Source organism: Carlito syrichta, unplaced genomic scaffold (genome assembly GCF_000164805.1).
Source record: "Carlito syrichta isolate Samal-C Ts95f unplaced genomic scaffold, Tarsius_syrichta-2.0.1 Scaffold308114, whole genome shotgun sequence".
Classification (NCBI taxonomy): Eukaryota; Metazoa; Chordata; class Mammalia; order Primates; family Tarsiidae; genus Carlito; species Carlito syrichta.
The window spans coordinates 218,369-230,816 of record NW_007252210.1 but is presented as its reverse complement, the minus strand read 5'-3'; the positions used below and the strand labels follow the sequence as shown (position 1 = coordinate 230,816).

Below are 12,448 nucleotides of genomic sequence, written 5' to 3'. Positions count from 1 at the left end.
TAAAATTTGTATTGAACTCAGGTCAGATTGAAAGTCATACCAAGCTAGTCACAGTGGCTCATGCCTTTAATCCCAGCACTTTGGGAGGCTGAGGTGAGAAGATTGCCTGAGCTCGGGGGTTCGAGACCAGCCTGGGCAACATGACAAGACCTCAGCTCTACATAAATCAAAAAATTAACCAGGCATGGTGGCACATGCCTGTAGTTCCAGCTACTTGGAAGGCTGAGGTGAAAGGATCACCTGAGCCCAGCAGGTCGAGGCTGTGGTGGCCATGAGTATGCCATGGCACTCCAACCTGGGCGACAGAGTGATACTCTGACTCAAGAAAGAAAGAAGAAAGTCATACCATATGATGTGTAGAGTGGATTTTTTTTTTTTTTAAGAAAGGAGGATTTATTGAGTGGACAGAAAAGCTCCCACAGTGAGAGGGGACCCAAAGGGATTGCCCTTAGTGTGGATTTTTAAGAAAAAGAAGGGAGGAAAGCATGTCCCTTTCCCATGGTAAGCCATTACTCAATATTGAGAGCCTGAGGCCGTACATTTAATGCAAATACTATTCTAGTGAACTAGAATAACTGTGCAGCTCCTGAAAATTAGCAGTATTTGCATATTTGGACATTTTAATCAGCATTTGTTGCCTGAAGATGTTCATTTCAGCTTATTTTATAATAGCAAAAATTTGGAACAATCTGCATAGCAAAATAATTTACAATCTAGTCATTGATGAAATAAATGCAGTCACTACAAATCACATTTTTGAAGAATGTTTAACAAATGGGAATTTGGTCACAATATAATATTGAAGGAATAAATGAGTATTCAAACATGCATACATTTACTGAAAACTCCCAATTATGTAAATATACAAGTATATTCCTTTATTCATTCAACAATTACTATAATTCATTAGGAGATTCGTTATAATCTCCTAATACATGCCAGGCTCATCAGCAGACCCATTTCATCCTTCAGACTTCAAATTAAATAGCATCAGCTCAGAGTTTTAAAGAAATATTTCAGTGGTAGGGTGCAGTGACTCATGCCTGTAATCTCAGCACTTTGGGAGGCCAAGGCGGGAGTATCGCTTGAGCCCAGGAATTCAAGACCAACCTGGACAATATAGCGAGACCTTGTCTCTACACAAACAAAAATAAAAATTGTGGTGGCATGCACGTCTGTGGTCCTGGCTACTTGGGAGAGAGACTAAGGCGCAAGGATTGTTTACGCCCAGGAGTTTGAGGCTGCGGTGTCACTGCATTCCAGGCTGGGCGACAGACAGCGACTCCGGCTCAAAATATATCTTAATATATTATTTTTATTTTATCAGTAGTGTGCAGGACAAATACACTGAAGACACAGGGGTGACTGCCCCAAGAAATGCATGGCTAATGGGAATTGACACTTTAGAAGTATCTTCTGTATGAACTGACTTTCTCTTTTGTTTTCTAAAAGGTCTGAAAATGGAGTGAAGCAATAATAAACAGAGAAGGGCAGACGTGTCACCAAAGAAAAGCAAAAAGGAAGGAGAACAATTCAAACGGTGGTCTTGGATGTCATGGTTCAGGGTATAGGAACCATGCCCCTTAAGCAACCGTATTTCCCAGTTTACAAGGAAAAGGGCAGGTTTTATGGAATTTCTAGGTGGCCACTAGGGGATGCCAAATGTTAACATCTTTCAATGTTAACATGTTTCCTGTTTCCCCAGGGTAATCTGGGTTTCAGATTGGATGGACCAGAAATAACTTCTTTTTCCGGTAAACTTGTGACAATGTGATTCTGGTCACACAGTTAATTGGAATGGGTCCTGTGGTTTGAATGTGTCTCCTCCAAAATTCAAGTGTTGAAACTTCATAGCCAATATCATGGTATTAAAACGCAGGTTCATTAAGAAAGGTGATTAGTTCATGAGGACTCTTCCCTTATGAATAGGGTTAAGGCCCTTATAAAAGAGGTGTCAGGGCAAGGGGGTGGCTCAGGCCTGTAATCCCAGCTTTTTGGACAGCTTGAGCCTGGGAGTTCAAAACCAGCTTGGGCAACATCGCAAGACTTCATCTCCATGGAAAAAAAAAAATTGACTGGGTGTGGCAATGCACGCCTATAGTCCCAACTACTTAGAAGGCTGAGGCAGAAGGTTCTCCTGAGCCCAGGAAGTCAAGTTTGTAGTGAGCTGGAATGGCACCACTGCACTCCAGCCTGGGCAACAGAGTGAGATCTCCCCCCACAATATAAAACTAAGAGGCATCGTGCAGCATTCACTTCCACCTTTGCCACGTGAGGACACAGCGTTCCTCCCATCCAGAAGATATAGCAACAAAGTGCCATCTTGAAAGCTGAGATTGGGCCCTCACCAGACAACAGAGCTATGGCACTTTGGTCTTGGACTCCCAGCCTCTAAAACCATGAGAAGTAAATTTCTGTTCTTAAACTACCCAGCCCTGAGTATTTTGGTATAGCAGCAGAAATGGACTAAGGCAATCAGGAATCAGAAATCAAGTAATCATGAGTTTCAGACAATTATTGAGTCTCAGGTCATATTCCTACCCAAGGAAAAAAAAAAATCTCTCCCAGGAACTAATTAGAAAACAAAAGAAAAACTCAAAAGTAAAATGACAACAACAAACCCAACCAACAAAGCAAAGTCAAGGTCGAAAAAATACTTCACATAATGGAATATTGTGTAGCCATAGAGAAGGACAAGCATATGGACTTCGCAGCAACTTGGATGGATTTAGAGTCGATCATACTCAATGATCTATCATACAAACAAAGAACAGACTACCATATGTTCTCACTCATAAGCGGACCTTGAACAATTATCATAATCCTATAAGAAAGGGATTGGCACTAGTGGGAAACTGTCGGGGGATGGGGGGTGAGATTGGCAGTTAAGGGAAACTGCCAGGGGAGGGAGGGGCACACCTCATCAACAAAGGTACCTGCATAATCAGCGTTTGTATACCTAACCCTGAATTGTACCCCATATCTTTATAATTTAAAAAAAAGAATTAAAAAAACTTCAGAATAAAAAAATTAATATGATCCTGCTTTATCTTAAAAATGTAAAAAAAGAAAAGCCTATTCACAGAGGAAAAATTTAAAAATACATACGCCAAAACCTGAACAAGCGTATTTGGAGGTGGTAATACTATGTTTCTGATTGGTGTTTTTCTGGTTTATTTTCTGCAATTTCAAAATATAGCTTATTGTTTACCATATGTGTCAGACATTGCACTAGCACTTTACCTAGGTAATGACTTGCATTTGTAGAAGCGTTCTGTCTTTCCCACTCCCAAACTAGCAGGGAAAGGAAAGTGGAGAAGAGAGGAAAGAAAGATTTTGTGGCAAAAGATGTTCTGGAATAAGGCCTAGTGGGGGATTGGGCAGAGAGAGCTGTGTTAGAAAAATCGGTGGGAGGGGGAATTTTAATAACTGGAACTCTGAACTGTGTCTTCAGTTCACTCTGGAGTTTTCTTAAAATGCAAGTAAGGGCTTAAACTCTGTTGACATTGTTTTTGTTGGCTGGTGTTTCATTTATAGAAACATGACCTTGAGATTGAACAACACAAATTCCATCTTTATCAAGTTTCAAAAACATTGTTGCATTTCAACAAACACAAAACTTTGTCTCAAATTAGGGAGAAAAGCTAGATCATGCCAACTCATCTTGTTCATTTACTGTTTAATAAAAATTCCAGCCTCGGCAACATAGCGAGACCTCATTTCTACAAAAAATAAAAAAATAAAAAAATTAGCCAAGCATGGTGGCACATGCCTGTACTCCCAGCTACTTGGGAGACTGAGGCAGGAGGATCACCTGAGCCCAGGAACTGGAGGCTACAGTGAGCCATGCTTGTGCCACTGCACTCCAGCCTGGGTGATAGAGTGAGACCTGAATCAAAATAAGTTAATACATAGGTAAATAAACACACAAAAACCCCATTCTTTGCCTAATTATTTACCTGCTCTTCCTCCACATTTTCATCCTAATATACCTAGGATATTGGAGCTATGTCTTGATAAAAATGTGCTGCATTTTCTCTCTTAATTGAGGAAGCAAAAAAATAAAAACTGTTGCAAGTGTGGCAACAGTTGAAACAACTGAAGATGCTATTTTGGGATAGTTTTCCAAAATCACTCAGCTCTTCAGTGGAAAACCCACCCACACCTGATTGCCAAGTCACAGCCTTCCCACTGTGCTCTGCATGTGCCAAACCTGCAGGCCACGTTTGCTCAGGTGGAAACAAGTGTGCTGGGGAGTGGGTTTGGCAGTCTTGTACCTCGTTTCTCAGTCCCTCACTTCAGTGGCCCTTAAGGGGATTTTTTTTTCGAGTCAGAATCTCACTCTTGCCCAGGCTGGAGTGCAGTGGCATGATCACGGCTCACTGCAGCCTCCACCTCCTGGGCTCAGGCGATCCTTCTGCCTTAGCCTCCCAAGAAGCTGGGACTACAGGCACACACCAGCATGCCCAACTAATTTTTTTTGTAGAGGAGAGGTCTTGCTATGTTACCCAGGCTGGCTTCTAACTCCTAGATTGCCTCAAGTGATCCTTCTATCCTGGCCTCCCAAAGTACTGGAATTACAGGTGTGAACCATCATGCCCTGCCACCTTAAGGGAATTTTAAAAAGCAGTTCCAAAAGGGACAAAAGAAAAAAGGGGACTTGTCCAAACTCCAAGTGACGCCAAATTTAAAGCTTTCGTGCGGCAAATGATGCCATCAAAAAAAGTGATAACCCACAGGACAGGAGAAAATATTTACAAATCACTTATCTTACAAGAGACTTATATCCAGAATATATTTTTTAAATCTTACAACTCGGAGAGATTTATAAACACATTTTAATGTAAAAATTTGCATTTGAAAGGATTGACCCTGTTTTCTGTGTTAAAACCCCATTTGGTGCTATTGAGTTGTTCTTTTTTTCTTTTATTTTTTTGAGTTGGAGTTTCATTCTGTCGCCCAGACTGGAGTGCAGTGGCTGCCCCCAGCCACCGCAGCCTCCCGAATAGCTGGAATTACAGGCACGCGCTACCACGCCCAGCTAATTTTTGATTTATTGTAAAGATGAGGTCTCGCCAAGTTGCCAAGGCGGGTCTCGAACCCATGGGCTCAGGCAATCCACTCACCTCAGTCTCCCAAAGGTGCGGGATTACAGGCTTAGCCACCGAGCCCGGCTTCTTTTTTCTTTTATCCCAGCAAAAATGGTTGATCTTGATCTAGGGGAAAATTAAACTCCTAAATCTCCAAAAAAAAAAATCTTACAACTCAATAACAAAAAGATGTTTGGGTTTTTTTTTGTTTTTGCTTTTGAGTTGGAGTCTCACTGTCTCCCAGGCTGGAGTGCAGTGGCACACTCACAGGCACTGCAGCCTTGACCACCTGGGGCTCAAGTGATCCACCTCAGCCTTCCAAATAGCAGAAACTACAGGTACATGACGCCATGCTCGGCTTTTTTTTTTTTTTTTTTTTTAATTGAAGATGCGGTCTCGCCAAGTTGTCCTGGCTGGGCAGCTTGAACCCATGGGCTCAGGCAATCCTCTCACCTCAGTATCCCAAAGTACTGGGATTATAGGCATAAGCCACCGCACCTGGCCATAAAAAGATGTTTAAGTGGGCAAAGGAACTGAAGACATGTGTCGTAAACAAATGGCCAATAAGCACATGAAATATGCTTAACATCATTATTCATTAGGAAAATGCCAGTTAGGCCCATGAGATCCCACTTCACACCCAGGAGCCTGACTATATTCAAAAGTCAAGGTAATAAGTACTGACAAGGATTTGGAGAAAGGCCCCCTCGTGCATTGTGGGAGGGAATGTGAAATAGTACAAAATACCTTGGCAAGTGTCTGAGTTATTCAGAATGTCTAACATAGTTGCCATATGATCCACCACTTTCACTCCAGGGTATATGTCTAAAGGAACTGAAGACATACAAATACTTGAATGTTTGCCGCAGCATTATTCGCAATAGTAAAAAAGTAGAAACTCATGTCCATCAACTGACAAATGAATGAGCACAATGGGGTACGTCCACATAATGGAATAGCATTCGACCATCAGACAGGATGTGTTCTAAGTTATGTCAAGTGTCTACAGATAATTCTAATATAGAAGCATTTTAGTAGCTTTATGTTTAAAATAGAACATGTGTTGATAAGGAAACAGCAAATTCAAAGTGTGCAGCTTTATACAAACATTTTGCAAATAAATTTATATTAAGAATATAGACTATAACCTCATTTATAAGTGATATTATTTAATAACTACTTTGGCAACATATAATACACATTATCAGTTTCTTTCTCACTTTTCATCATCCCTTCTTTTCCCCCACTGGAAAATAAAACCAAGCAGATTTTCAGTACAATTCATTTTTATTATTCTAATGCAAGAAAACATTTCCAGGTATATTTCCAATTTCAGTTTCATAACAAACTGACCTGAAGTTTTGTGTCTTTAATGTCGGCAATGACCAATACAATGTATAAGAATATAAAAAAATAAATAATTGATGGTAGTACCCAAATTCAATGTATAAGAATCATTTCCATCTAAAGCGTTTTTCTAAAAGGGCCAACTAAAAATCTGTTCATTTAAAACACTTATGTGGCCAAATAATACTCTTAGTTGATTACGGATTCATAAATAGAATGTAAAAGATACTATATTTCTTCAAGTCCCATTTGTTTCACTCTGTTCAATTTTGTATCTTCTGACCTCCATTCTACAGGTTAATCAAAATACAAATGCATACAAATTAAAGCAATAAAATGAAATAAAATTCAAAGAGAACAAAAGTTAGAATTAACTTATGAGGTAATTTTAAGTATGCAAGCATCACAGTTGTAAGAAATGCCTCTCTTTACAAAGAGTCATTAAAATGTGTATTTTCATAAAGTCATTATTTCGAGTCCAAAATCAAGTTAAACAAAATTCTATGCTTCCTAGAATATTAAATAGCATGCATTATACCATTTAAGAAAAAAAAAAATCGAGTTAACTAACTTGAAAAGCAGAACTTATTTATATTTTGCTTCCCACCCAATTAAAACTAAGTGAAGACCACCTGAAATTAGGCATTTAACTTGACATAAGTTGCTAAAATTCCAACATAAAGGTAAATACCTATAACTAGCTGACCCCATCTATCCCCAAAACAATGTTTGGGGCAAAATATTCAAAGGACAGACCATCCAGAGTGAATGAAGAGCAGCCAAATGACCGAATCCCCATGCTGCTTTTCTGGGCATGCAAAGGTTTTTGTCAGATCTTTCTGCACAGCCGAGGGCTCCTAAGCTGAGTCAGAGTGGGCCATCATACTGGAATACTCCGTACTTGCCAGCGGTCAGCCAGTCGGGCTCAGAGGCCATGAGCTGTTCCCCTTGCCCAGGCTGCAGGCCAACCTGAATCTCAGCTTTTAATGTTCTTATGCTGCACAGGGGTGCAGGATGGAAACCATTCAGGGCCTGGTGAAACGGAACGGAAAACTCCCATTTTCTATCACCTGTCAACTTCCTATAATTCAAATCCCCCTTGAATAAAATTAAATGTGCCTTCTGTAGTTCAGTGTATAAGTCAGGAGCAACCTGAGACATAGCACAGTATTCATGAGGCAAAGTCCAGAATATGTGATCATGGTAAACCCATCTGCCCGTTTTAATAAGGCTTTCCCAGTCAGCCCCACATGTGGACACCCACTTATGATTACTATGTTTTACCTGTTCAATTAACCAATTAAAATCATGTACAGTAGTGTCAGAAACAAACCACGGAATTGTTTTTCCATAAAAATGAATCTCAGTGGCCAGTTTAGAGGACAACAAGAAGTTGGCTAATATTAAATCTGTAACAAGTTCAAACCCAGAATTATCCAGAACAATATCCACTCTAACAACAGATGCTTTTTCTCTTGTCTTCTTGCAATTGCTAAGCAATGTCCAAAGATGTTCTGTGTCATCCACTAAAATGAAAGGCTTTAGGTCTTCCAGTGAATTTATGACATTGGTCTTCTGTGAACTACTTTCCCCGCCTGATAGAGACAGATCACACTTATTTCCCCACAGTGAAATCTGAAAAATAAAAAGGTACAAAATATTCATCCTGCTTTTGAATCACCAGCAAAATACTATTATGTGGGAGGTTGCTTAAAAATGCATACATTTCTACATAACTCTAAATATAAGATGCCCATCAAATCTCTACTTTCTCTAGTGTTTACATGATGTTATATCAACAAGGTAAGGCAGTGAAGTTTTTAATCCATCAGTATGTAACGGACTTTTAAAAAACTGGTCTCAATTATTTTAGCAACCATTGTTTATTCAGAATAACACTGCTTGCATCTTGCAGACATTAGAATATCATCAGCTGCTGTCTGGAGAGAGGCTCAGAGTTGACTTTACAATCCAGAGTCAAGAGAAAAATAAAGCCATTCCTTTTTCCCTCCTAGCATCACTCTCCCCTTGGCCCCCCACTAAAAACAAAAACAAACAAAAAAAAACCTGTCCAGTTTCTTTTACAAATTATATAACCTGAGAGTATAACGACCTTTCAGGAATTAAGATTTTAAAAACCGGACAGGTGATGTCTAAATACCAAACTCTTTAGACAAGACATTACCGAAAGACCCACTGTAATCAATTATCTATTGTTCAGCTTTAAATTGAAATAGTATTCAATTTCATTTTGTGCAAAATGATATGTAGCTCTACTGCTTTTTCTCTTTCTCTCTTTCTCTCTCTCTCTCTCTCTCTCACTCTAGCTCTCTCTCTGTCTTTCTTTCTTGTTCTATTTCTTTAAGTCATAAAATTACACATTTAGGATTGCAGGCTCTGGAGTCAGACAAGACCAAGGCTCAGTTCCCAGCATCTTCAATTAATGAGTATTGCCAAATTACTTGAAGATCTCCAAGTTTTAGGTTCTGCAACTGAAGAGCAAGATACTAATACTCACAGAGTTATCATGAGACTTCACTAACATAATACATGTAAATAATGTACCAAATGCTTGGCATATAGAAGTACTCAAAAAATATTAGCCAAAATATACTAATCTCATTCACAATTTAAAATAAGGGAAATGTACGTTCCAACCAAGAGTATTCATTAATTAATTTTTTTTTTTTTTTGAGTCAGTGTTTCTCTCTGTCACCCAGGCTGGAGTACAATGACATGGTCACAACTCACCACAGCCTTGACTTACTGGACTCAAGCAATCCTTCCACCTCAGCCTCCTGAGTAGCTGGAACTACAGGTGCGTGTCACCACGCCTGGCTCATTTTTTGTGGAGACAAGATCTCACTATGTTGCCCAGGCTGGTTTCAAACTCCTGGGCTCAAATGATCCTTCTGCCTCTGCTTCTCAAAGTGCTGGTGATATGGGTGTGCACCACTGTGCCCGGCCAAGAGCATTATTTTTAAGGAAGAGAAATGAATGGATTTTTTAAAGTAACAATAAGGCCTAACTAATATTTAAAGTGTCCAAGGTAACCCTTTCCTATAGTTTGCTGAGGAAGCACACACAATGGAGCACATGACAGCCTTCACCAACTGAGATTAGGTCAGTGCTGGCCTCTGCACATCTCCTCAAAGCACTTTCCAGTGTACAATCACATAGCTATCTGTGCAATTACTCGATTGTCTATATTTCCTAAAGATGACAACTCTAAGACAGGGAGAGTATGCTTGTTTTTTCCACCACCACATGCCCAGCACCTAGAACAGTGTTTGACACAGTAGGCCCAGAAGTGTGTGCTGTCAGGGACAGTCCAATTACTAGGACTTTTGAAAACAGAACGAGTTCTCTGCAAACTACATCACCTTCAAGCTTCTGAGCATGTTAACCTGATGCTCCTATGGACACCACAAGGAGGCAATTCTGGCTTCCTTTTCTTAGAGCACAGTGGTAGTGTGAGGTCGTCAGCCAAATTCAATGAGAGAAACTAGACGAGGCCGGGTACAGTGGCTCATGCCTATAATCCCAGCACTTTGGGAGGCTGAAGTGAGAAGATTGCTTGAGCCTGCAAGTTCGATACCAGCCTGGGCAACTTTGTGAGACCCCATCTCCACAATAAATAAAAAAATTAGCCAGGTGTGGTGGCATGTGCCTGTAGTTCCAGTTACTTGGAAGGCTGAAGCGGAAGGATTGCCCTGAGCCCAGCAGGTCAAGGCTGCGGTGACCAGAAGGGGGCCACTGCCCTCCAGCCTGAGTGGCAGAGTGAGACTCCTATTCAAAAAAAAGAAACTAGAGGAGTGCCCATTCTTCTTCACAATTTATTATACTATGGGACAATGAGCACATTCAAAGAAGACTATTCCCTGAAAGAATGGGCTGGCTAGGCGTCAACAGCTGGCATGCTAGCTTTGTTTTTTCTTTTTCAATTCCAAGCTAAGCATAAAGGATAGTTGGGGGGGGAGACACAAGAAACTGGGTTTATTAGTTAACAATGCCCTGACAATTTTTTTGTGACTCTAATTGTCCTGAAGTCTCATAAGGGCTTTGTCACCACCGACAACCTGTCAGTAAATTCTGTAACCTCTACATTCAGAGGCTAGCACCTGGTGACAATGACCACCTCTTATGCTACCACCTCAGTGCCATCCCAACTGATTTTCAGCACAGCTCTCCTGTCTCCACCCTCCTCTGCAGCCCACTCTCTGAAGTGCTCCTGGAAATTGTCAATAGCATCACTTCTCCGATCAAAACCCTTCAACAGCTTTTGTTTCACACTGAGTACACATTTCCAAGGCCTTCTGCGTCCCTTCCACCCCCTTACCTCTCACCAATGGCAGTGTCCCAACTCCCCTGTGTCTGTCCCTACTCCCCAGACACAGGCCTGACTCACCCCTTCACTGCTTTCAGGTGTGTCATCAGCCTCCTCAGTCTCCTGGGGCCCTGTCCTGGCAGCCCACTGTCCCTTCTCCCAACATTCCCAATGGCCACTTCCTGTTTTATTTCTCTTCACAACACTTTCTCATATTTCTTTCTGAAAATGTTTCTAACTTTTTCTGGGAAATTTGAGATCTAGGGAAACTGCTGTGTACCAGATGTATTAAAATAATTCTGATACTAATAATATGCTGTAAATTTTAAGATGTCTGAATGAATTAAAAACTAAACTTACTACCAGATAAATGAAAGAAATGTAAGAAAACCATATCAACAGGATAAGTGACCACCTGAGTAATAGCAACTTTTGATGACAGGCATAGGCTCAGTATCTCAGGCTCTGTGCTCAGCAATTCACATGCACGAGTCTAGCTTAATGCTCACATCAAATTATGAAGTATACATTATCCTCATTAACAGACGAGGAAACTGAAGACCAAAGAAATTAAGTAAAATGCTTCAGGAGCAACTGTAAATAGGCGACAGAACCAATGCTGAAGCCCACGTAAGGCTAGGCAACTGAATCTTGATGACATATTCTCCCAAGCAAGCCAGAGCTATGAAATCAGAGAACTCCTATGCCACCAAAATCACATCCAGTCAGAGTAAAAGAGATTTCAAAATGCATTTTTAGGAAATAAATGGATTTTCATCTCTTAACACTACTGAGTTAGATAAAAAATGGTCAATTATAACTTAATATTCATATGCCTTGTTGTTAACTGTGCACCAGTTTATTTTCCAACTGTTTAAATGAACAAATATACTCAGAAAATGAGTGATCATAATTACCTGCAGAAGTTTAAAAAATTCATTTTTGAGCTGATTTTCTTCTAGGTCTTCAACAGCTCTCAGCAACTGTTGCAGGTGAGTACATAAAGCAATAATAGATTCCTGTGACTCAAAGAAATTTTGGTCTTTCGATTCTTTAAATACATCAAAGTCATCGATTGGTGGACTAAAGTAGGAAAAAAGCATAGGCGAAACATTTGTATAAGTCTGTACCTTTTTATTTCGTACATGTGGATAATTGCCGTTCTTTAAAGGAAAGAATAGCACCATACAGTCTCATTCGTTCATCCTAATAGGCACTAGATGTAACACAGATAATCAAGTTACACGAAAACAAATGTCCCAAATTCATTTTAATTAATAGTCAAAAGTCAATTATTTGGGGGGAGGCATTAAATAATTATAGTGATTATGTCTAGAATTATTTACCCAGCAGAAATTCCAGGGCAAAAGGAGGAGAAAGATAAAACAAATTTCAAAATAATTGCTTTAGCTCAACATTTTTTGAGCACTCAATGTGGCAGAGTTCCAATATATATGTATATGGATATACATATTTATTTATAGGTGGACAAAATATTTGAATACAATGCAGTAACCACTAACAGAGTCAAACACAAAATCTTACAGAAACACAACGCATACTTGAGATGTATAAGACAATACTACTGTAAATTTTATTAGAATGACAAATTTTGATCACTTATATATAGGCATTTTTTGGGTAACTTTTATTCGCAGGTTGATTTTTTTTTTTTTTTTTTTTG

At 39.8% G+C, this 12,448-nt stretch overlaps 1 protein-coding gene across 2 annotated transcripts in view; it reads right to left on the bottom strand.

The window, feature by feature from the left end:
- Positions 1–6,358: 6,358 nt before the first annotated feature.
- The window catches only part of ARMT1 (acidic residue methyltransferase 1), a 15,728-nt gene continuing 9,638 nt past the window's right edge, over positions 6,359–12,448 (bottom strand). For both annotated transcript variants that reach the window (XM_008064961.2, XM_021716022.1), the window contains 2 exons: positions 11,682–11,847; positions 6,359–8,072 (listed from right to left, as the gene is read on the bottom strand). In XM_008064961.2, the coding sequence (XP_008063152.1) occupies positions 7,305–8,072; positions 11,682–11,847 (934 nt within the window). In that variant the 3' untranslated portion in view covers positions 6,359–7,304. The remainder of the gene's footprint in view (positions 8,073–11,681; positions 11,848–12,448) is intronic.